Source organism: Hyaena hyaena, unplaced genomic scaffold (genome assembly GCF_003009895.1).
Source record: "Hyaena hyaena isolate Hyena2069 unplaced genomic scaffold, ASM300989v1 scaffold_116, whole genome shotgun sequence".
NCBI lineage: Eukaryota > Metazoa > Chordata > Mammalia > Carnivora > Hyaenidae > Hyaena > Hyaena hyaena.
Genome location: NW_024080748.1, coordinates 1,595,577 through 1,617,804, shown reverse-complemented (window position 1 = coordinate 1,617,804; position 22,228 = coordinate 1,595,577). Strand labels below are relative to the sequence as shown.

The window sequence follows — 22,228 nt, the reverse complement described above, 5'->3', positions numbered from 1 at the left end:
TGCTCGAGATCTGTCGGTTCAGCTGCTGGGGTCCCGCCGTTTCGGACCTGAGAGCCCATCCGTGACACCTAGCGAACCCAGGCCTGGTAGGTAACTCCCTAACCCCTCGCCTTCCCTACTCAGCTCACAAGCAACACCAGGATTATCAAGTCGCGAGCCCCGGTCTCCAGGGAAGTGGATCTCTCCCTTGGCCACACCCCTCATTTTACTAGGCCTCGTTTCATTGGACCGTGAAGGGGATAGTCCCGCCCCTTCGTGCTGACGCCAGCAGCCACGTACCACGTTTCTACGTGTCTGGAGCCTAAAGGCGGAAGTTACGCCAGCGACTCGAGAGCTGAGCGGCGGACCAGAAAGAATATAGGCCACGAGAGGAAAGGGGGCGGGCAGACGGCATTGGAAAGCGCCGGAAGTGGTCTTGCTGAGGAGGGGTGGGAGAGCGGTGGGCCAGGCAGCTCACTTGGTTGTAGCTGGGCGCCTCGGTAAGGCGTACTTTCACTTCTTTCCGAGAGCCTTGCCCAGTGTCTCCGCCTCTGTCAACATGGATTTCAGGGAAATTCTCCTGATAGCTTCCAAAGGACAGGGTGTCAACAACGTGCCGGTAAGTACCAGACGGGTGCCAGTGTAGGAGACCCTAATCTTCAAGTTTGGAATTTGTGGCCCGTGGAACTTCCAGGCATCCGCCTATAGACTCCGGGAGAGGAAAGACCTGGACGCCTTATTTGCTTTTCTTGGGCGTGCATTCTTGGGGAGTGGGTGAAAAGGGGCTTGAGGTACGAAGTGGAAGCCTTCCGGCGAGTAGGTTTCGCCGGCTTAGTCACCCCTGCAACGTGGACTTTGCAGTGCGGGCGTTTTAGAGTTGTGTGAAGGCTGGTGAGTGAAACCGTGCCTGGTACATGGTGGAATCCAGCGCTAGTAGTTTCTGGCTTTGGCATAAACTTCAGCCCAAAGGTTGGAAAGAAAGCGTGTATGTTGGGGAGTTTGAGGGCTTTTAGGGACGTAGTCTGATAGCCTTTTGGGTGATTTCCTGCCTAAGATGAGGTCACACATTGTGTGATTTCTCTAACTAGTTGTCTGATGAGAGGATTAACACCTCCCAAAGGTTTAATAATACCTTTTGTATTGGGAAGAGAAATTGAGCGGATTCCACGAAATCCTTGGCCAACAGAATGGGCGAGCTAGTTTCAACTTCCGTTTACTTGTGGCCTTCCAGAATTGTCTTTGTTTGAAATCTATGCCCCCATTTGCTCAGTACTTTTGCAAACTCGCTAATATTCGCAGAGCGATGTAACACTTTTAAAGTCTACATGCCGAAGTGGTGGAGAGAACCTGGTCTGCGGGGTGTAGCTGTTTTGCATAAACTAATCATTTCTGGATCCTCAGATGGTACCCACAGCACAGCTGTAAACCGACAAATTGCATTGTGATACCTGCGGTTTGAGCAGTGAGGTGTAGAGCTCGAACAGCTCTCTGTTAAAGTCAGTTCAACTGGAGTTTATTGAGCTCTCTCTCTGTGTTCTGCATTTCTTAGATTTTTGTGTATTTGCAGTGTTTTGTTTTTCCCACTACTGCACTTTTCTTGTCTTCTGAGGCTGGACCATTCTTTTACGCCTTTGAAAATATTGATCTGAATATAGTAAAGTAATTGGTAAATAAAACTGGTATCTGTCAGTTTAATATTTTATTACATTCCCATAAATTCATCTCCCATCCTGAGTACTCTGGATAATCATTCCCCTAAGCCATGAGTCATAAGGTCTGCAGGTTGAACTTTTGGGCTTAAACCACTGAAACTTTGAACAACAGAATTTACTTTGTACAGTGTCTGTAAATTTCCTAGACAAGTCAATATTGGATCCCATAACCATTCATCTTTGCATAATTAGGTCCATATTTTATTTTAGATCTTCCTGACTTTCAGTGGAGGTCAAAAATAGATAATACTAGCTTTGATAACCTAGTAGCATTTTGAGGAAGAATCAGAACCAAGTTATTCTAAAAACCAATAGCTGCTGGGAGAAAAGCAGACATTACTAAAGCAGAAGATTTCAAAATCTGTGTATATTTTAGAATATGTACATTATCAACAGATCTATTAAATAACAAAGATTGGAAGCAAAAAAAGGTAAATTGGTGAGATCATTTAAAATTTAATGAATGAATATAGACATATATTTTATGAAAGCATACATTCCCTTCCCCACCCTCAACCCCCACAAAAAGCTAGAAAGCCTCGAGGTTTGATTTAGTTAGCATTATAATCCTTATCTTTTTACACCAGATGAATGTATCACAAAAGAAACTATTGAGGAGCAGAGCAAGACAGTTCAGTTTAATTCATGATCTTGCTTTCACTTGGCTTATCTAATTATTAAAGCCTCTGAGAGCACACCATCAATTGTGAAATCTTTATTGTACAGTGAAATAGACTGTTGCAAAGCAGGTATCCTTGTAAACTGTCTTCCAAGTCAAGAAACAATATTTCAATCATGCACATGCACCCCATGTTTGACATAAGTTGTACTGATTGATTGATGGTCTGAAAACCACAGAGGCTTTGCAGTAACTGACAGCATAACCCCATCCCTCTCTAGTGTTCGGTTCATATTTTCCTTTTAGCCCCACCTTCCATTTCAGTCTTATCAGAGCCAGTGTTGAGATTTCAGTCTTCACAGTTCCTATGTCAAACTTTGCTACAGAAAGGAAGTACGGTGACTAGCACTGATTAACTCCAACGATGGCTAAAATATAAAACACCTGGACAGCCACTTTGAACTTTTTTTTTTTAATTATTTTTGAGAGAGAGAGAGAGAGAGAGAGAGAGAGAATTCCAAGCAGGCTTTGCACTCACAGCACAGGGCCTGACGTGGGGCTCATCTCAAAACCATGAGATCATTACTTGAGTCGGCATCAGGAGTTGACACTTAACCGACTGAGCCACCCAGGTGACCCTGCAGGGCTTCACTTCTAAGAGGTATCTGTTGTGTCTGGTTTGAGAAGCAGTGAACATTTCTGTAATGCAAATTGTTTTCTGTTGTTTCTTTTTAGGAGAAATAGTTATCTTTATAATGTTTTATTAAAATGGAGGATTGCATCATGCCTAGTAATATTAGGCATGCTATCATTTCCCAGTGGAAAACTGAATTTAACAAAACAGCTGATCAAGGTGATGTAACCAGTTATTGTTGCAGGCTCTGTTTATATTTAAAGGAGAAAAGATGTTTTTGGTAACCTTGCACTTAAAATTTTTTTCCCTGGTTATTCTAGGAAAAACCAAGTGTCTTGATTTGATAGAATGATAGAGCTTAGAATATGGGTTCTTGTAGGTTCTAAGTAACTATAATTGATGACTGGTAGTACATAAGACAAGTTATGTGGCTTTCTCACAGTCATACTGTGAAAATCATCCCAGACAAGATACTGTCGCTCTGGTGTGATCCTCAAATCAAAAAGTAAAGACAAAGCATTTATGTGGTACTAGACATATAAGGGTTTGGCGACTACAGCCCCTTGAGGGTACTGAAAAAGGAGCTCAGAGACTTTAACCAGGGTACAAGTTCAGATGTCTTGAGGGCCAGGTAGATAATGTAAGTTCTTGAAGTAGTATGGGTATAAAATGACATTAATGGAAGCTCTTGAAGTAGTCCGGATATAAAATGATAAGTGCCAAGCAAACCTACCATGTGTTACAGTAGTTATATTTCCTTTTAAAGAACAGTATGGGCCAACATTGTTTCTGCAAGCAATCACTTTGCCACTTTTGATTTATTGGTTATAACTGGATTGCTTCCCATGCTTGGATCTGAAGAGGAGTTTGTCAGGGCCTGAAGTAGCTTTGGGTCGCTAGCCTAGAGGAGTAGTCCTGTTTAACCAGTGTTTTAGGGAGAAGGTCTTTTAAAGGTCTCCCACCACAGAGGTTCTGTTATTTTTCTTCCCCATCACTACCTAAGAGAATCTCTTTCTGAATAATAATGATAATGACAACAACTACCATTTACAGTGCTTACTTGGTGCCAGGCACTGTTCTAAGCACTTTATGTACATTGGCTAATTTACTCACTGTAATGACCGTATAAAGAAGGCTATTTTGTGGATAAGGAAACTGAGGCCTTAACTGATGAAGAAACTTGTCTAAAGTCACACAGCTAATAAGTGACAGGGCTAGTAATGGCAGAGCAGAGAATTTTATGCAGGCTAACTGGCTCCAGAGTTCTTGCTCTTAATCATGACTCTGTGTTACATGAAGAGTGTATTGGATATGAGGAAGGTTGTCATTTATAAAGCCTGAACTGATCCAGCTTCCTACCCTTAAGTCCAGCCTAATCTAGCCTTAGGCAACAGCTGTTGATTTTTGTGGCACTTCTCAGTGTACAGTAAAGTCTGATGGGAGAGAAATTGAAAGGCAGACCAACAACATTGGGACATTGGTGGGTAGAGATTTACAGCCTGTTTGGGAGAGTGCCAGCATGGCTGCCAGAAATAGTCTGAGGGTGAGGGAGGATAAGATAGAAAGTGGTGGGGGCGCCTGGGTGGCTTAGTCGGTTAAGCGTCCGACTTTCGCTTAGGTCATGATCTCGCGGTTCGTGGGTTCGAGCCCCGCGTCGGGCTCTGTGCTGACTGCCAGCTCAGAGCCTGGAGCCTGTTTCAGTCTNTGCTGACTGCCAGCTCAGAGCCTGGAGCCTGTTTCAGTCTGTGACTCCCTCTCTCTATGACCCTCCCCTGCTCACGCTGTCTCTCTCTCTCCTAGAAATTAAAAAAAAAAAAAAAAAAAAAAGATAGAAAGTGGTGGACCTGTTTGTGGTCATGGCACCATCCAAGAGGCAGATGGAAATTCAGGAAGGGTGTTTAAGATTGAGGCTAGAGGGGCACCTGCAGGGCTCAGTCGGTTCAGCATCTGACTCTTGGTTTCGGCTCAGGTCATGATCTCACAGTTCGTGGGTTCAGCCCTGTGTCCGGCTCTATGCTGACAGTGCAGAGCCTGCCTGGGATTCTCTCTGCCCCGCCCCCCGCCCCCGCTCGCTCTCGCTGTCTCTCTTTCTCTCAAAATAAATAAAATTGAGGTTAGAGCTGGATGAAAGTGTTGGGATTAAGTTAGAAGTGAGACATGTAGTGGGAATACTTTTGGACCTGAGTCAGGAGACTTAGATTCTAATTCACACTCTGTTACAAACTGTGTGAGTGACAACCAGTTAATATACACTTGTGCTTTTTGGGCCACTTCTAACATAGAGGTTGGGCTAGGGACTCTGAGGTACCCCTCTGGTATTATATTTTATAATCAGGTACATTTTGATCAACACAGTAATAGTAAATTTTGCATTTGACCCTATAGCAATCCTGAATAGCATGCTGTTTGACTGTTTTATTTTCACTCTTTCACCATCTGGCTAAGCAAGCCTAATGCAAACCATTCATTTTCCAGGCCTGCATTTATTCCTGGACTATGATGTTTTACAGACATTTTAGAAATTGTGTAGCATTATTAAACTCAAAGATATATCCTTTGATTATTCCTAACTCTAATAATAAATCTCTAACATGTATAAAGCCATCAGGAAATTTAAAGTTTCTATAATCACAATATGTTGTTATCTCCTGAGTAAAGAACAACTTTCAAGAAGGGATTGGTTAATGATCCCGACATCACATATTTGGTTAAAACATATTTCCAGAACAGAAAACTCCTTATTTTCTTAATCTGACCCTGGCAGTATAATTTTGATGCAAGGAACACACGTGTCTTAAAGTGAAGTTAATGTTTTCTAGGTCTGCTGCCTTCCAAATTACAAATCTTGGCAAAATCTCTGACACTGTATTTAAATGGCATAAGCTTCACTGCTGTGGATCATTCACTGGGGTCCAGCAGAATGACTGAGCTGGCTTGCATTATAATAAAATGGATACACTTAGGATAAAAGAAACTCTTGTCCAGCTGCTTTTCATGAAGCTCAAACAATGAAGCCGCCTGGTGCCTTGAATCAGATTCAGAATTGGTGGGTGCATCTCCATGTGCTGCTGCTAGAGTTAAATGTGACCATCTGATGCAGGAGAAAGTGCCAAATACTTCTTCTGCTTTATTAAATAAAATATAATGTAATCCCAGCCTGAGGCTTTTTATTTTTATGTTTTTAAACATGGTTCTCTACTGGGCTAGCCCTGTGGGCGTAGGGGATTAGCTAATAAAATATTCTGTTACAACAGATCTCAGATCTTTTGATGAACAGAGACTGACTACAACCCCTTTTTAAAAGGTCTGGCTAGCTTCCTTTTAGGAATATCTACAGCCCTAGATCCAAGAGAAATGATGCTCACACAAAAAACTTGAACACAAGGGTCCACGGCAGCATTATTCATAATAGCCAAAAAGTAAAACCGATACCCATCAACTGATGAGTAGATAAAATGTCGTAAATCAGCACAATGAAATATTCAGCCATAAAAAGAAATGAAGTACTGACACATGTTACAACGTGAACCTTGAGAACATTGTACTAAGGGAAAGTACCAAGATACAGAAGGCCACAGTAGCAGCCAAGGCTCTCCAGAGAAGCCGAACCAATAGGATTTATTTTAGGAAATCGCTTCATCTAATTGTGGGGGCTGGCAAGTCTGAAATTTGTAGGGCCAATACCTTCTTCTCTGAGAAAACTCAGGTTTTGCTCCTATGGCCTTCAACTGATTAGATGAATACCATCCGCATTATGGAGGGTAATCTGCTTTACCTAAAGTTAGCTGATTGTAGATGTTAACCACACTTGCAAAATATCTTCACAGCAACACTAGATTAGTGTTTGCTTAAATAACTGAGTGCTATAGCCTAGCGGCGCTGACACACAAAACTGACCATGGCAGCCACATATTGTAGGATTTCATTTTTTCTTTCAAAGTTTTTATTTGAGCAAAAAAAAAAAAAAAAAAGGTAGAAAAGTCAGCACTGACATCAGAGTAAAATTACATTATCACCATTTAAATTGACTTAGGTATTACATAATTGTCATTGTAAAGTTCTAGGTATATTCTGTTTTTACTTCAAAAGAATGAGGATGATACCTGTGCCGAAACTGAAACATTTAATGGTCATAGGAACTAATTGTTCTTTTAATTTCCCATAAGCTAGGGAAATAATTAGAATTTTTCAGTTCAGGGATGTAAGGAACTAACTTACAGAGCATTCTCTCAAAGATATTTTCTAGGCCTTTGAAAGGCCTGTTTTCAAACTTAATAATAGAGTCAAGTGAAAATTAACAATAAGGATTTTCAAAATTGAAAAATCCTAATACTTTGTATAATCACTCATATATAACCATTTGTCTATGGCCTGTAAATTTTACCTTATATTGAGATAAATATTGTTGTATAATGGTACACTGGGTACATGATTCCATTTATATGAAATGTCCAGAATTGGCAAATCCACAGAAACAGAAAGTAGGTTCGTGGTTGCCAGGGGCAGAGGGGAGAGAGGGAATGGGGAGTGACTGCTAAAGGGTAAGAGATTTCTTTAGGGGATAATGTAAATGTTCTAGACTCCAGTAGTGGTGATGGTTGTACAACTCCGGATATACTAAAAACCAATGAATTGTACACATTAAATGGGTGGATTTTAGGTGCCTGGGTGATTTGGTCAGTTAAGCATCTGACTCTTGGTTTCAGCTCAGATCATGATCCCAAGGTCATGGAATCCAGTTACATTGGGCTCCAGGCTGATGGAGCAAGAAGCCTGCTTAAGATATTCATTCTCATTCTCTCTCCCCCTCCCCCTCCCCCTCCCCTCTCTCCTCCTTCCTCTCCTCCTCTCTCCCCCTCTCTCCTCCTCTCCCTCCCACCCACCTCCTCTGCCCCTCTCCCCTGCTCACTCACTCTCTCTAAAATTAAAAAAAAAATTTTTTTTAAAGCTTGAATTTCATGGGATGTGAATTATATCTCAATAAAACTGTTAAGAAAGAAGAAAATTATCTGTGGAGATATAGACACCCCCTCCCCTTTTATTTAGTACCAGATTTCTAGGTTTTGACCTAAACTTTGCCCAAGAGAATATTTTAATATTTTCCTGGTATCTGCTTTTGAGTACATCAAGCTACAGCAGACGTAAGAAACTGTTAATTATGACTCAGCTCATGTCAGTGAATAAGATTAAGCCTCATCAAGTTAGGACCTTGTCCCTCTTGTTTCCTAGCAGACCCATGAAATGAGACTTGTAATAGATTTATTGAATCCCTTCTACATCATAGGACAGGACAAAAAGTGCTACAGAGTTGTTGGGTTAAAGATAAAGTCAACTTGATAAATACCCTTGAGTATTAAAGCTGCTAAAACAAAAAAGGTGAGTTTAAAATTGGCAATGTGAACCGATGGAAATAGGTGGATACTTGGAAAAAAGCAGAAAGTAATCTTTGCACTTCTTTTCTGAGTGAATCTGAGAGCCTGACCACCCTGTTCCCTTGTTTCTTCTTTGTGTTCTGCCTTTCCTATATTTTTATGTTCCTTTTTGGTATTTCCCAAAGTGCAGTGGATCTAGCTCTGGCTGTACCATGATCTTAGGTGATACAAAAATCTTTTTTTCTCATAGTTTTATATGTATATATATGTATGTATATACATAAATGGTTATATTTTGATATGATTTGCAAAAATGTAACTAGTCCTCAAGTCCATCATTTCATGGATATTATTGCTTGAAGTAAAGTTATAAGTCATGGTGTTAGGTCTATATATTTTCTTAAAATTAGTAAATAATAATGCAGATGGTATACTAAAGGGGCAAAAATCATGCAGATGTTCTGCAGACGACTGAAGCTCAGTAAACTGTACCCCATTGATGCTGTTGTTGTCCTTTTGGCTGCTTGTATTCAGTCGTAAGTAGCTTTTCAGCTAGTCCTATCTCATTACCTATCTCTTGAAGTCCCAGGATAGGAAGATGTCTATCCTGAAATCAAATCAAGAAGTGCTCATTGCTGTAATATCTAGGTAACAAACCAGTGCTGATCAAGGTAACACTAACATGTATATTGGCGGTAAAGGGGGGGCACTTTGTATAAGCTTTGATTTGGCAGGCGAACATATGGACTAGGTTGTGGGCAGGGACACGAAAATCTTGTCTTGGCAAAAAAAAAAAAAAAAAAAAAATCCATCATTTCCCCTTACAGATCTAACTGGATTGGGTGAAGTGAGTGGATGTCTCTGCTTATGAGTCTGTGGAGATAGATCTTATATAAACTTTTTGTGGATAAAGCTTACATTTGAGGTTCTTATAAACGAGGACAGTTTTATATAGGTAGTTAGGTAAAGCAGTATTCTCTCCCCTCTCTTTTCCTTTAAATATTGGGCCCCCATCTACAATGGAAAGGGTCTATAACTAAATTTACAAAGATAGGGACTTATTCGTGCATTTTATGGTGAATTCAGCCAGGCTGACTGGGAAAGGTGTCTGTCTGGGTGCCCTCTGTAGGATTTCTGTCAGGGACGTGTCAGGTCCTGGCATTGCTACGGTGTGCGGTTTTCAAGCTGGATTAGGGCCTGTGCACTAACTTAGCTGGAACTTCCAGCCTGTTTCAGGATGTCTTGTATTTGCTAGCCACATACATAGTAAGCATGGATCCTTTGGCTCTCCTCCAGGAATTGCATTTGGGGAATCCTTTTGGGGGGGGCGGGGGTTAAGTAGCTGGATTTGTGCTCAGAGGCTGGTGTTCCCTTTTTAACTAGCACAACAGGTCCAGTGGATGAGGATGTCATCTGCCTAACAAAAGAGGGAGAACATTTAAAAACTTACTTGCTATCCATGTATATAACGTGCAGTGGTCCTAGAGATGAATCAACCTGGTCTGAGTTGTTGTTTGTCATACCTCTCTAATGATAGATACTTATACAATGGAAATGTTTTTCCTGTCGTAGTTCAAATTAGCATTACTATGGTTTTAGTCATTTCCCAGTGTAGTTAACATAAAAATCAAACCCCAGAGAAATACCATCTGTGCCAGGATAATATTAGTACTTTTGGGGTGATAAGGAAACCTTTCTAAAACAGTTTATGTAACAAATTAATACTTAACATAAGAGCTATGGCTAAAGGTACAGAGAGAATTGGGCATTTCTTGCCGCTTAGATGTCTTTGAAATGCTTTTTAAGCTTTGGTTTGCCACCAGCTTTGCTAATGGTCAAAGTAATATCTCAGTGTTTTATGTTGTAAGCAAAATAACCTGTGTAGCTGTGAGTCTTACTAGAAAATGGTCTGGAATAAGGTACTCAGGAGAGAAAACATTCATGAGTATTTTTTTCTGTTTGAAATGCTTAGTTCTAAAGGTTGATTTTTTTTTTTTTAATTCAGAATTTTGAAACAGTCCATTTTAAGTGATGATTTCTTTTTTAAAGTCCCCCAATCAAAGTACCTATTTGGGAAAATAACCCCAAAATAGAATTTCTCTGAATTCTTCACTTATGCATTATTTAGGATGTTACAGAGAAATTCTGTACCTAAAAGCAGTCATGCATAATCGTATTTAGACTAAAATTTTATAGCCAAGCTTCCATGTTAGTTATATGATCTCTTAATTATTCAGAATCCGTTTTCAGTCAATATTTAAACCTCTCTGTTGCTTGGTACAGTGCCTCACACCTAACAGCAATAAATTTTTAAAGTTGGATTGCTTTTAACTTGAACTTTTTTTATTTTTAGAAAAGGTACAGTTTGGCAGTGGGGCCTCCCAAAAAAGACCCAAAAGTTAAGGGTGTCCAATCTGCAGCTGTTCAGGCTTTTCTCAGAAGAAAAGAGGAGGAACTCAGGCAAAAAGGTATGTATCTATAGCCTTATTCTCAATTTTAAAGTCTCCCACCTTCACAACTAGCTTGTACTTAACTCGTGGAGGCTTGTAATAACAGAATAGGCTAATGGCTTTATGGTTTGAGTCAGCTGAATTTAGAGCATTACATATGTTCTCATGCTGATCATTTGTATGGATGTTATCTTTTCTTTCCTTTTAGTGCTTTTGGGGATGGTGACCATATCTTGCACTTGGCCACACTAGGTCCCAATAAGAACTCCATTCTTTGACCTTCATTCTGAACCTGCTTCTACATATTTTGTATTTTAATTTTTTAAATTATTATCCAGAATGCTATCTTAAAAGTTAAAATAGGGACAATTTTTGAAGACCAGCAAACTCAAACAGTAGTTTTACCTCATGCAAATGACACGGAAGCTGATGTAGTATGTTTAAGTATTCATAGTTAATAATGACTGTCAAAGTGGGTCCTACTGTTTCTTTCACTTGGTAGATTTATTTGGTATGAATTATTTTCTATATTTAAAGCTAACACCCTAGTCTCTCACTTGCTTTGTCATATTGAAAAACCCATATGTGACCCACTCATTACGTAAAGATGACTCAACTGATACTTGTTCAAAGGACTTCCTCCTTTGATTCCTAGATGTCTTCGAGCTGTAACTTGAATGTTGCCTGTGTTTTGGCCACCTACTGATTTCAGATGAACATACTTGAGACCTCCAGACCCTGAAGTACTTTCTTATTTTCTCTATTTTAGCTTTAGAGGAGAAAAGGAGAAAAGAAGAACTAGTGAAAAAGCGAATTGAGCTAAAACATGACAAAAAGGCAAGAGCTATGGCCAAGAGGACAAAGGATAATTTCCATGGTTACAACGGGATTCCCGTTGAGGAAAAGTCAAAGAAGAGGCAGGCGATGGAAAGCCACACTAGCCAGGGAGCAGAACAAGAGTATGAGATGGAAGAAGAAGATGAATTCTTAGAGTACAATCAAGCAGAGTCAGAGCAAGAGTATGAGGAGGAGCAAGAACCTCCCAAAGTTGAAACCAAACCAAAGGTCCCCCTTAAAAGTGCCCCACCACTCATGAACTTCACTGATCTACTCAGGCTGGCTGAGAAAAAGCAGTATGAACCAGTGGAGATCAAGGTAGTGAAGAAAACAGAAGAGCGGCCTATGACTGCAGAAGAACTTAGGGAGCGAGAATTTCTTGAACGGAAACAGAGGAAAAAGAGAGCTGAGACAGACGCAAGACTACCTCCAGCCAAAAAGGCACCCTCTCAGAAAGAAAGCGTGGGCACAAAACTTAGCAAGCACCCTTCTTCCAGGGGTACACCCCTTCCTCATGCTGAGAAGAAATCTAGACCCAGTACAGCCAATGAAAAACACTTAAGTGTGTCTTCATCCAAATCCATGCCAGGAGAGAGGACCAAGGTGGGATCTGGCAATTGCTCCCAGCCCTTACTTCGTGAGGGCCATGACAGACCTGTTTTCAATGGGGCCGGAAAGCCCCACTCCAGCACCTATTCACCAAGTGTCCCAAAGACTTCTGCTAAAGGGCCTCAGAAATCTGCTACTGAGCACAAAGCCAAAAAATCTCCTCCCCATCCTAGCCATTCCAGGCCTGGGCCTGTGGTCACCCCACACAATAAAGTTAAAAGTCCAGGTGTCTTCAGGCAGCCAGGCAGCAGCTCCAGCTCAGCTCCCGGGCGGCCCAGCACAGGGACCGCTCGGCCCACAGTTAGTTCTGGCCCCGTGCCCAGGCGCCAGAATGGCAGCTCCAGCTCAGGACCTGAGCGATCATTCAGTGGGACCAAGAGGCCAGCCGGTGACTTAAAGCTCTCTGGACGGACACTCAGTGGTACGAGTGGCCCTGGGCATCCTGCGAACAGCTCAAGTGGCCCTGGGCGACCCACCAGTGGCTCAGGTGATTCTAGGAGGTCTCTGGGCAGCTCTGGTGGCCCTGGACGGCCTGTGAGCAGTCCACATGACCTCCGACGAGCAGTCAGTGGCTCTGGCCTCCCTGGGCGGCCAGTCAGTGGCCCTGGGCGGCCAGTCGGTGGCCCTGGGCGATCAGGAAGTGGCTCAGTGCCAGCTGGACGGACTGTCAGTAATTCAGGCCCTGGAAGACCAGTGAGCAGCCTGGGACCTGGGCGAACAGTTAGTAGCTCCGGTCTCCCCCTAAAACCCAAGTGTACTGTTGTCTCAGAAACAATTTCTTCCAAGAACATAATTAGCCGATCCAGCAATGGACAGATGAATGGAATGAGGCCTGCCTTATCTGGCTACAGATCTGCCCAAGGTAAAACTTTCTTTTACATAACCAGAGACCCTGTGAACCCTTCCATGTGGCCTTTAATGTACTCCTGTATTGATAGAATCTTGATGCTTTGCCTCTCTTTGTGCGAGAGTCCCTTTAGTGGTCATAACTTGGGAAAGGCTTTAGAAAGAGCGTTATCTAGGACCTTCTGTGTTCACCCCTGTAATGTCTCCAAGTGCATTAAGCTTGGCTATGTGATCTGTGAGACAGGATGAGTGTATATGCCTTATATGGTTCAATGAATTAATTCATCTTTACCTTTTCATGAGGACTAGAGAGACCTTTCTTCAAAAGTTGGAGTGTATTTGTAAGTTTGAAGCCTTTGGTGCATTGTTTACTCATCAGATACTTTTTAAGTACCTACAATGTACCAGAAACTGCCCTTGTGTTTCTGCTCCTTAGAGTGGGCAGGGTCAAGGCCTTAGCTCTACTGGTCCTTTAGGAATTTACTGAGGTAAGATTCCATGCTTTAACTTCCTAGTTCAACTAGAATATTGGTTCTCAACCAAGGATGATTTTGATGCCCAGTGAACAGTTGGCAGTGTCTGGAGACATTTTTGACTGACACCACTGGGCCCAGGTAATCTAGTAGATAGAGGCCAGGGATGCTGCTGTTATCCTATAGTACACAGGAGAGTCTGCTCACAACAAAGAATTATCTGGTCCCAAATGTCAGCAGTTGAGAAAGAAACCCTGAGCTAAAGAGACAAGCCACACATACTAACAACACTGTAGATCAACAAAAGGAGTGTCTATCATCAAGGACTAGAAAGCAGTTGTTCCCAGGTGCTGCTCTATTGATCACTGCCTGTCTTTTGCAAAGTTTTAATCAGTCTTTTGGCAAAATGACAAAATAAGGGATAATGTAGTGATTTTCTTTTAAAGTCAGACTTACTCATTGGAGCAATTATCCATAATTCTGGGAATCTTTCCTATTCTGTTGGACTTTAAAAAATGTAACGGAATTATGGTGGCAATAGATGGTAGGTTGTTACACTTCTGTGTCTTTTCTTGGCAGAGTTAAAAGTTAGTGATCCTCAAGAAGGTGTGGTTTATCTATACCATGGAATACTACATGGCAATGAGAAACAATGAAATCTGGCCATGTGTAGCAACATGGATGGACCTTGAGGGTGTTATGCTGAGCGAAATAAGTCAGGCAGAGAAGGACAAATATCATATGTTTGCACGTGTAGGAGGATTAGGAGGAACTTAACTGAGGAACAAGGGGGAGAAGGGGGGGAGAAATGGTGGGGGAAAGGGAGAGAGGCAAACCATGAGAGACTCTTGAATGCTGACAAAAACTGAGGACTGATGGATGTGGGGGGGGGAGGGGGTGGGCACAGAGGAGGGCACTTGTGGGGATGAGCACTGGGTGTTATGTGGAAACTAATTTGACAATAAACTATTTGTAAAAAAAAAAAAAAGTTAGTGATCCTGGAAGCTATCTGTAATTTTTTCTTTTTAATTTTGCTAGTCTTTTAAATCCAGGAGGAAGTGTGACAGATGCGTCTAGTAAGCCCTAGGATAAATAAAAATTCTATTCCTTGTAGACAGCGTGAAGCAGCAGGGATGATTTAGCAGTGACTCCATGCTGTGGTCCAGTTTGCTGGTTTTGAGGGTACTTTCTTAATGAGTTCTTAAAAATCTCAGTTTATGTAAAACTTTGTTGGGACTATTTTCAGTTTTAATGCTCTTATAAATAATGACTTTTCTATTCTTAGTTTCTCAAAGGCTTCCCTTCCCTAGTGGTTACAAAAGGCAGCGAGAATATGAAGAGGAGGAAGATGATGATGAATATGACTCTGAAATGGAAGATTTTATCGAAGATGAAGGAGAACCTCAGGAAGAAATCTCAAAGCACATTCGAGAAATCTTTGGCTATGACCGAAAAAAGTAAGACTATAGATGATTTAGATAAATGATATACTTATTTTGAATGACTCATGCTATGGGGGAAAAACAAACATTAATAGTAGAGGCAATAAATAAAATTCTTAATTAGGAATCATTGGATGATTGTTTAGATTTACTCTTTTAGCACTTAACAATTAACTCAATTTTTTGTGTAGTTGCATGCCAAAAAATACCTTTTTAAACTGTTGTCCTTATAAGATGTATATTTAATGAGAGTGAAGCAGCTTAGTGTAATAGAACTAGATTGGCTTTGAACTCAGAAAGCCATCCACAGGCCTATGTTGAAAGCTGGTCTGATCCGACATCGGCTTTTCTTTGATGTAAAAAGCTTTACTGCTCAAAAGTATGGTCCTTGGATAGCAGTCAGCATGGGACCAACATCATTGACATCACCTGACAACAGCGTTAAGAACGGTAGGCTTTCAGGTCCCACTTCAGAGCTACCAAATATGGGACGCCTGGGTGGCTCAGTCAGTTAAGCATATGACTTTGGCTCAGGTAATGATCTCATGGTCTGTGAGTTCGAGTCCCACGTCGGGCTCTGTGCTGACAGTTTAGAGCCTGGACCCTGCTTTGGATTCTGTGTGTCTGTCTCTCTCTGCTCTTCCCCCACTCGCATTCTTTCTCTCAAAAGTAAATAAAGATTAAAAAAAAAAAACAGCTACCAAATCTAAATCAGCTTTATAAGGTTCCCAGGTAATTCAAATGCACATTAAAGTTTGAGAACACTAATATAGATGAAAGATCAGGGTCTGAATGAAAGTTCTACCACTTACTAGCTGGATAAACTTGAATAAATTATTTTTAGAATGACATATGAAAGGATTAGGTGGGGTAGTATATATTTAAAACATAAGGGATGTATTATAGTGCATATCAGTTAACAATTGCCTGCTCCTTTGAAGCCATGGAGCTTCTCTAATTCTAATCCTGAGAAAAAGTGTTATTTTAAAAATATAGTATTAGGGGCGCCTGGGTGGCTCAGTCAGTTAAGCATCTGACTTCGGCTCAGGTCATGACCTCACGGTTCATGGGTTTGAGCCCTGCATCGGGCTCTGTGCTGACAGCCAGCTCAGAGCCTGGAGCCTGTTTCAGATTGTGTCTCCCTCTCTCTCTGACCCTCCCCTGCTCACACTGTCTCTCTCTCAGAAAACAAAACATTAAAAAAAGATACTTAGTAGTAAAAAGAATTGGAATAAAAATCAGATTTTAAAATCTAATAGTAATGGGGCGCCTGGATGGCTCAGTCGGTTGGCTTAGACCATGATCTCCCAGTCTGTGAGTTTGAGCCCCGTGTTGGGTTCTGCTGACAGCTCAGAGCCTGGAGCCTCCTTCGGATTCTGTCTCTCCTCTCTTTCTGCCCCTCCCTCACTCACTTTCTGCTTCAAAAATAAACATTAAAAATTTTTTTTCTTAAATAAAAACTAATTAGTAATGTTGTTAGCTAGTTACATGTTCTTGGTCAAGCCACTAATCTGCTTGCTTCAGTCTGTTGTAAAGCCCTTTCCTTTCTCATAAAGCTCAAATGATATTAATATGTACAAAATAATTTCCATATATAGTGTCCTCTCAGAATTTTAATATAAACTATTCTGTAACTAGAGGTGAGTGCGGTGAGTAAGCATTATTGGATTGGGTACCTTCATTGACGTTAGATTGAGGAGTAATTGCCTTCGGGGAGTAGTAAGGGCTCATTTAATTTGTCTTGACTTTAGAAACCCATCTCTACCCATCCTCTGCCTCTGTCACTCCTTACCAAACAAAGAAGGTTAATCCTTAACTGTGTTTTTTATTAGTTATAAAGATACTGATTTTTAAGACAGGAGGATGCAGTTCCTAAATATTTGGGAATTTGGGTTTTTTTCCGCTAACAACGTTGATTTCCTCTTATCAGATACAAAGATGAAAGTGATTATGCCTTACGTTATATGGAGAGTAGTTGGAAAGAGCAGCAGAAGGAAGAAGCAAAGAGGTAAGCACAAAACTTAACACATTTGTGCAGAAATGTCCTAATCATTCCGTTCCGTTTGCTGCTTCAGTTACACCATCGGGAATGGGGGCTTTGGGCCCCTTGGTTCTGAATTCCAATCCTGCTTACTTGCTGTGGGGCTTTAGACAAACTCCTTAGCCTTTCTAAATCTATCTTCTTGGGGCACCTGGGTGGCTCTGTCACTTAAGTATCCGACTCTTGATTTCGGCTCAGGTCATGGTCTCATGGTTCTTGGGTTTGAGGCCTGCGTCAAGCTCTGTGCTGGCAGTGTGGAGCCTGCCTGGGATTCTCGGTCTCCTCGTTCTCTGCCTTCCCTTGCTCTCTCGCGCTTTAAAATAAGTTAAAGATTTTTTTTTCAAATTGGTCTTCTCATGGGTAAAATGAGAATTTACTCTTTTTACCCACTGAGGTATTAGATAACATGTACAAGTTGCTTAGCACAGTGCCGCACCATTAGAGGCACACAATCAGTGTTGAGGCCTCCTCTGATCCCTTGTAATGTGTAATGTGTTCCTTGTTTTTCTTTCCCCATCTTTAATTCCCTTTCTACATCAGACACCTCTCAGTCTTGCCAACCTGTACCACTGCTGGCCTTAGGGCCCTGATGAGGAATATGAAATTCTTTCTGTCCAATTCCTGTTTGACTCCTGATAATAAAACTAATGATAAGTTCCTGGGGTGGGATAGCGAGTGATTACTTTGTTTATAGTGTTCACTTGGTAAAATAATTCACTTCGGTCTCAACTCAGAATATTAAACCTTTTTTCCTCTTGCCTTCCCTTCCTATAACTACATAAAATACCAAACTAAAGTGATGGGAAGGGATAAGAATAGAATGTTATTTATTGAATAAATTTTATTTTTAAAAGCCATTGTGATAAACAATTTACAGTTTATTACTTTAATGGGAATGTTAAGGTATTTTGTGTTGAGGTTTTACGTGAGGTCTTCTACTAGAAGTTGAGTCAGTGGCAGAGGCTCCTAGTGAAAAATAATTCCTGATAGTTTGTTTCCAGGGGTAAAGCCTTGAGGCGTTTTTAATGCCTCAGCACATTCCATACGAATCCCCAGTTGAAATTTCATTCTTAATTTTTAAAGAGAGTGGTAACGTCGTGTATGTTGACACTTTTTTTTTTTTTTTTGACAGTTTAAGACTAGGTATGCAAGAGGACTTAGAGGAAATGAGACGTGAAGAAGAAGAAATGAAGCGTCGAAAGGCCAAGAAGCTGAAAAAGCGTTAGCTGCTGCTTTTATTATTTTTGTGAAATTCTGGAGACACTCTGCTGCAAGGTCCTGCCTTCAGAATGAAGAAGCCCCTTTATGATTTTAATTTATACTTGGGTACTCAAGGAGAAGGAATGCATACTGTTATTTGCAGGCTGTCGTTGGAGCATAAAGTAGTTCCAGATCCTTTCCAGGGTTAAACCTAATACAGATGGTAGCATGCCCAGCGAGTGCTCTTGTTGAAGTAACTGTTCACAGGTGCCAGCCTTGACCCTGACGAGCTATGCACTCTCATAGGGGGCCGCTCATCTGTCAGCCAATCGTATATTTGCCACTTTGAAAAGGAAAAAAAAAAAAAAGGATTGCCCCTTGACTTCATGTTCTGCTGATGTGTGAGTAGGGCACTGCCCGGCTCCCAATCAAACTTTGTCTTTTATTGAGGAACCTGGCCCTTCCATGAATGTTGCCAGCAATAAAGTGACCTGTCCTAATGTATATGTTTGGATTGAGAACTTGAAGATGTAGAGTAGGCTTTATAATTATCATATGGATGTCATCTCTGTGACTTTGAAGTAAAAAGTAGAATAAATTATATTGTATTTTGCATTATTCATGGATTGGATGCCGAGCATTCTTATTCACTAATTTAGGTGATAAGGCAATTAACAAAAGTTTTTTTCCCAGTTAAAATACAAGTCACGCCATTTAGTTTAAAAATACCTGTTTCCAAGGTTTCCTTTCAAATTTACTGTTACGTTGGCTTTAGCATAAAATAGACAAGGTCACTGTGCCAATTGATTTTTATCTAAAAAAAAGTCATTTTTATATCGAAGAAGAAAAATACTTATTTTATTCAAACACTAGATTTGGAAGAGTAATAATTTAAAAAATAAGGAAGTGACATGTGAGACTCCCCTCCTCCCTCTCTATAAAAGATATTTTGGAAAAAGGTGCCCCTGTACCTCTTGATGTTAATGACTGCATTTTATCTTAAATTCTTTAGCAATTAATGCCAAAAACCAAAAACTAAATTCATGTATATTGAAAGCACCACCTTCTCTTTTTGCCCACATTGCACTTTCATTTCAAACTATGCACTGTGAAGAGATTGTTTTCCCAGGTAGAAAAAGACGTTCCCTGCTACTGGTGCTTTACTGGGCTGTGGAACTTTCTTCATTCTCACTTTTTTCCAAGTCCTATCTGTAGACTTCTTATCTCTTAAGCCTCAGATCCAGGCCGTTCCAATCAGGCTGACCTAGGTTCTGGCTGGAGAGAAGCCAGGTCTCCAGGGAAAGTCAGCAACAGAAAAATGAGATATGATGGTGCCAGAGAGCACTTGTCCCGGATTCCACATATGGAGTGTTGGGGACGGTGGGACATAAGCTGGAAGACCAGTTCCAAAAGTTTTTTGTGTGTATTTCTTTTTACCCATAAAGCTTTCTTTCTTCTCCAAGCTTGGGTGGTATACATTACTGTTGTTAGCCTCCCTTGCTGGGACAGCCATCTGACCTAGTCCCCTAAGACTCTGACTCCTTTTGAATTGAGGTTCAAATTTCAAAAATGCAAGGATTTAACTTTGAAGCTGAATCCTCTAGAAGAGGTCTTCATCGCTAGGAGTAACACCCTTCCTAATGATCTACAAAGAACTGTTAAACTGGCAGAAAATCCTGTGGACTGCCTCTCACCCATCTCAGAATACCTTCGGTGAAATTGATTTCAAGGTAGTGTGGTGTTCCATGTCATAAAACCATTGGGAACATTATTTCCTTTGCTGTCACTTTTGTGCTTCCCCCTGCCCCACCCCTACAAAAGTTGTTTTCTTGGATATATTTTTTCAATATTTAGACTCTCTGAAAATCTATTACAATCAAGTGCTTATCATAGCTGAAAGACTTCTGGTGGCTTAATGTTTACTAGCACTTTACTCAACGTGCAGTTATTTGTACAGAAAGGCACCACTGCTCGATAAAAGTTCTAGAACTTGATAGAAGAGTCAGGTCGTGTCCTTAGGCATCTATCACTTTTGAGTGCATTTCTTCTACAGATGTTGATTTTATATTATGCCTCAGCATCAACATTATAAAAGGGCACTTCTGTAGCTCATTTAAAAACAAAGTCCTGAGAAAGTCTTTTAAATTAATCTTGGCCTTGTTTTCCAAATCCTGTCTTCCATTTTGTTCTGCAGTTCCTGACTGCTCTTACAAAAAGCTCACAAACCTTTGAAGAAACTGGAATAAGCTGTTATTTTTATCAAGGTTTACAAATTAAGTGCTTGGTTTTTAATGTATCCTCTACTGTTTTTGATTTTCAGATTTTATTAATTCAATATCTGAAGATGTGCCTTTTATTGGGTAATGTTAATTCACGAATGTAGTGATGTTATTTCACGATTGTAATGTTACATGATCATGGGTGTGGCATTCTCTAACAGATGATGTGAGAGGAAAGTAGTTTTCATAAAACTCCTATGGCTCTGATTGCACAGTCCCGCTTGCTTTTGATGTTGTTGTGGCAAAGCAAGGGGCTCTTTTCTTTAAAGGCTACTTTCAAAACTGGTCTTTGTATTTTCTCTAAACTATAAATGCAATTATGTCCATTTGGAGGCCAGGGTACCACATGTCACAGACAGCCTTACATGTGTGCCACGAGAAGGTTCAAAGACTGTTAACAAAAAAGAAAGTCTACGGGAACTCGAAATTTCATTTTTTTAATGTTACCCCAAGATTTTCTCCAAGAAATTACTGTTTTGTATTTTGTAACTTAAAAGCAGCTATTAGTACCTTTCTGAGATATAGCAGGAGACCAAAACACGTTTGGAAAGAGAATAAATATATGAAGAGAAACCGGTTGGTTTATTTTCAATGTGCCGAATATATTAGACTACTATTTATTTTGTGAGTGGATGTGATAAAATAAATATTCAGGTGTTTAGTGTATGATTAAGAGTGGGATATAGATTTCTTTGAAGTTATTAAATCCATCATGTCTTTTACATAATGGACAAATCAAGTTTTAAAAAAACAACATTTACATAGTTTAGCTTGTTTTCTGGTGCTGTTGACCTGCAAGAGAATCTACTTTTGCATATACAGGTGAAAGTTTTGCAATTTATGTATAAAAGAAATTGTAGGCATTAAAAATATTTTATTGATATTTTCACTGGTTTGCATTTATTTACCTAAACTCAGATATTCCTTCTTTCATCGCCCTGAACCATTTTTCTAGTTAGAAACCCCAATAGACTTCTCAGACTTGAGATGGGGTTTGCCTCCTTACACACACACACACACACACACACACACCTCTGTTCATTCTCCCTGACACACTGACCTCTGCTCAACTCCCACAACGGACACATCTCCCCACCCCCCACCAGCTTAAGAGAGCTATTCTGAAGGTTTGAGAACTGTTTGGAGGCATATTCAGGGAACCAGAGGGAAGAAGGCCTGGGTATATAGTTCCTCTTTTCAAGAAAATGAGCAGGTTCTGATCCCCTATAATAAAAAGAGCCTGAAATAACAGAAGATGAGTCCTTTGGGATATACAGGAGGCAACTGGGTATAGCCATGGAGCCAGAACATGTAGGCACTTAGCTCGATGGGATATGTTGAGTCTAGGTCATATAAGAAGTATTATAAGAGATAGTATCCTAGGGGCGCCTGGGTGGCTCCGTCAGTTAAGTGTCTGACTCCGGCTCAGGTCATGATCTCACAGCTTTCTGAGTTCAAGCCCTGCATCAGGCTCTGTGCTGACTGCTCGGAACCTGCTTCAGATTTTGTGTCTCCCTCTCTCTCTGCCCCTCACCTGCTTGCACTCTCTCTCTCTTTCTCTCAAAAATAAATGAAACATTAAAACAATTTTTTTTAAGAGATAGTATCCTAGATTCAGGATTATACAGTGTTGCTTATGGATTCTGAATTCACTGTTCTTTCCATAAAAAATAAAAAGGCAATCCATTCAGTGCACAGGGCCACTTAAAAATAGTTTAGCAAATGTGTGCTAAAT

The 22,228-nt window shown here is 40.7% G+C and overlaps 1 protein-coding gene across 1 annotated transcript; it reads left to right on the top strand.

The window, feature by feature from the left end:
* Window positions 1–372: 372 nt before the first annotated feature.
* Window positions 373–18,593, top strand: SPTY2D1 (SPT2 chromatin protein domain containing 1). Its single transcript, XM_039236754.1, has 6 exons — window positions 373–598; window positions 10,670–10,784; window positions 11,536–13,074; window positions 14,817–14,988; window positions 16,904–16,981; window positions 18,147–18,593. Exons 1-6 carry the CDS (start codon window positions 539–541, stop codon window positions 18,238–18,240), a joined length of 2,058 nt encoding a protein of 685 aa, XP_039092685.1. The 5' UTR covers window positions 373–538; the 3' UTR covers window positions 18,241–18,593.
* Window positions 18,594–22,228: the final 3,635 nt, after the last annotated feature.

Coding starts and splice junctions, on each gene's coding strand:
- SPTY2D1 (XM_039236754.1), top strand. CDS start 539: ATGGATTTCAGGGAAATTCTCCTGATAGCTTCCAAAGGACAGGGTGTC. Junction 599..10,669: donor AGGGTGTCAACAACGTGCCG/GTAAGTACCAGA, acceptor TTTTATTTTTAG/AAAAGGTACAGTTTGGCAGT. Junction 14,989..16,903: donor TTTGGCTATGACCGAAAAAA/GTAAGACTATAG, acceptor TCCTCTTATCAG/ATACAAAGATGAAAGTGATT.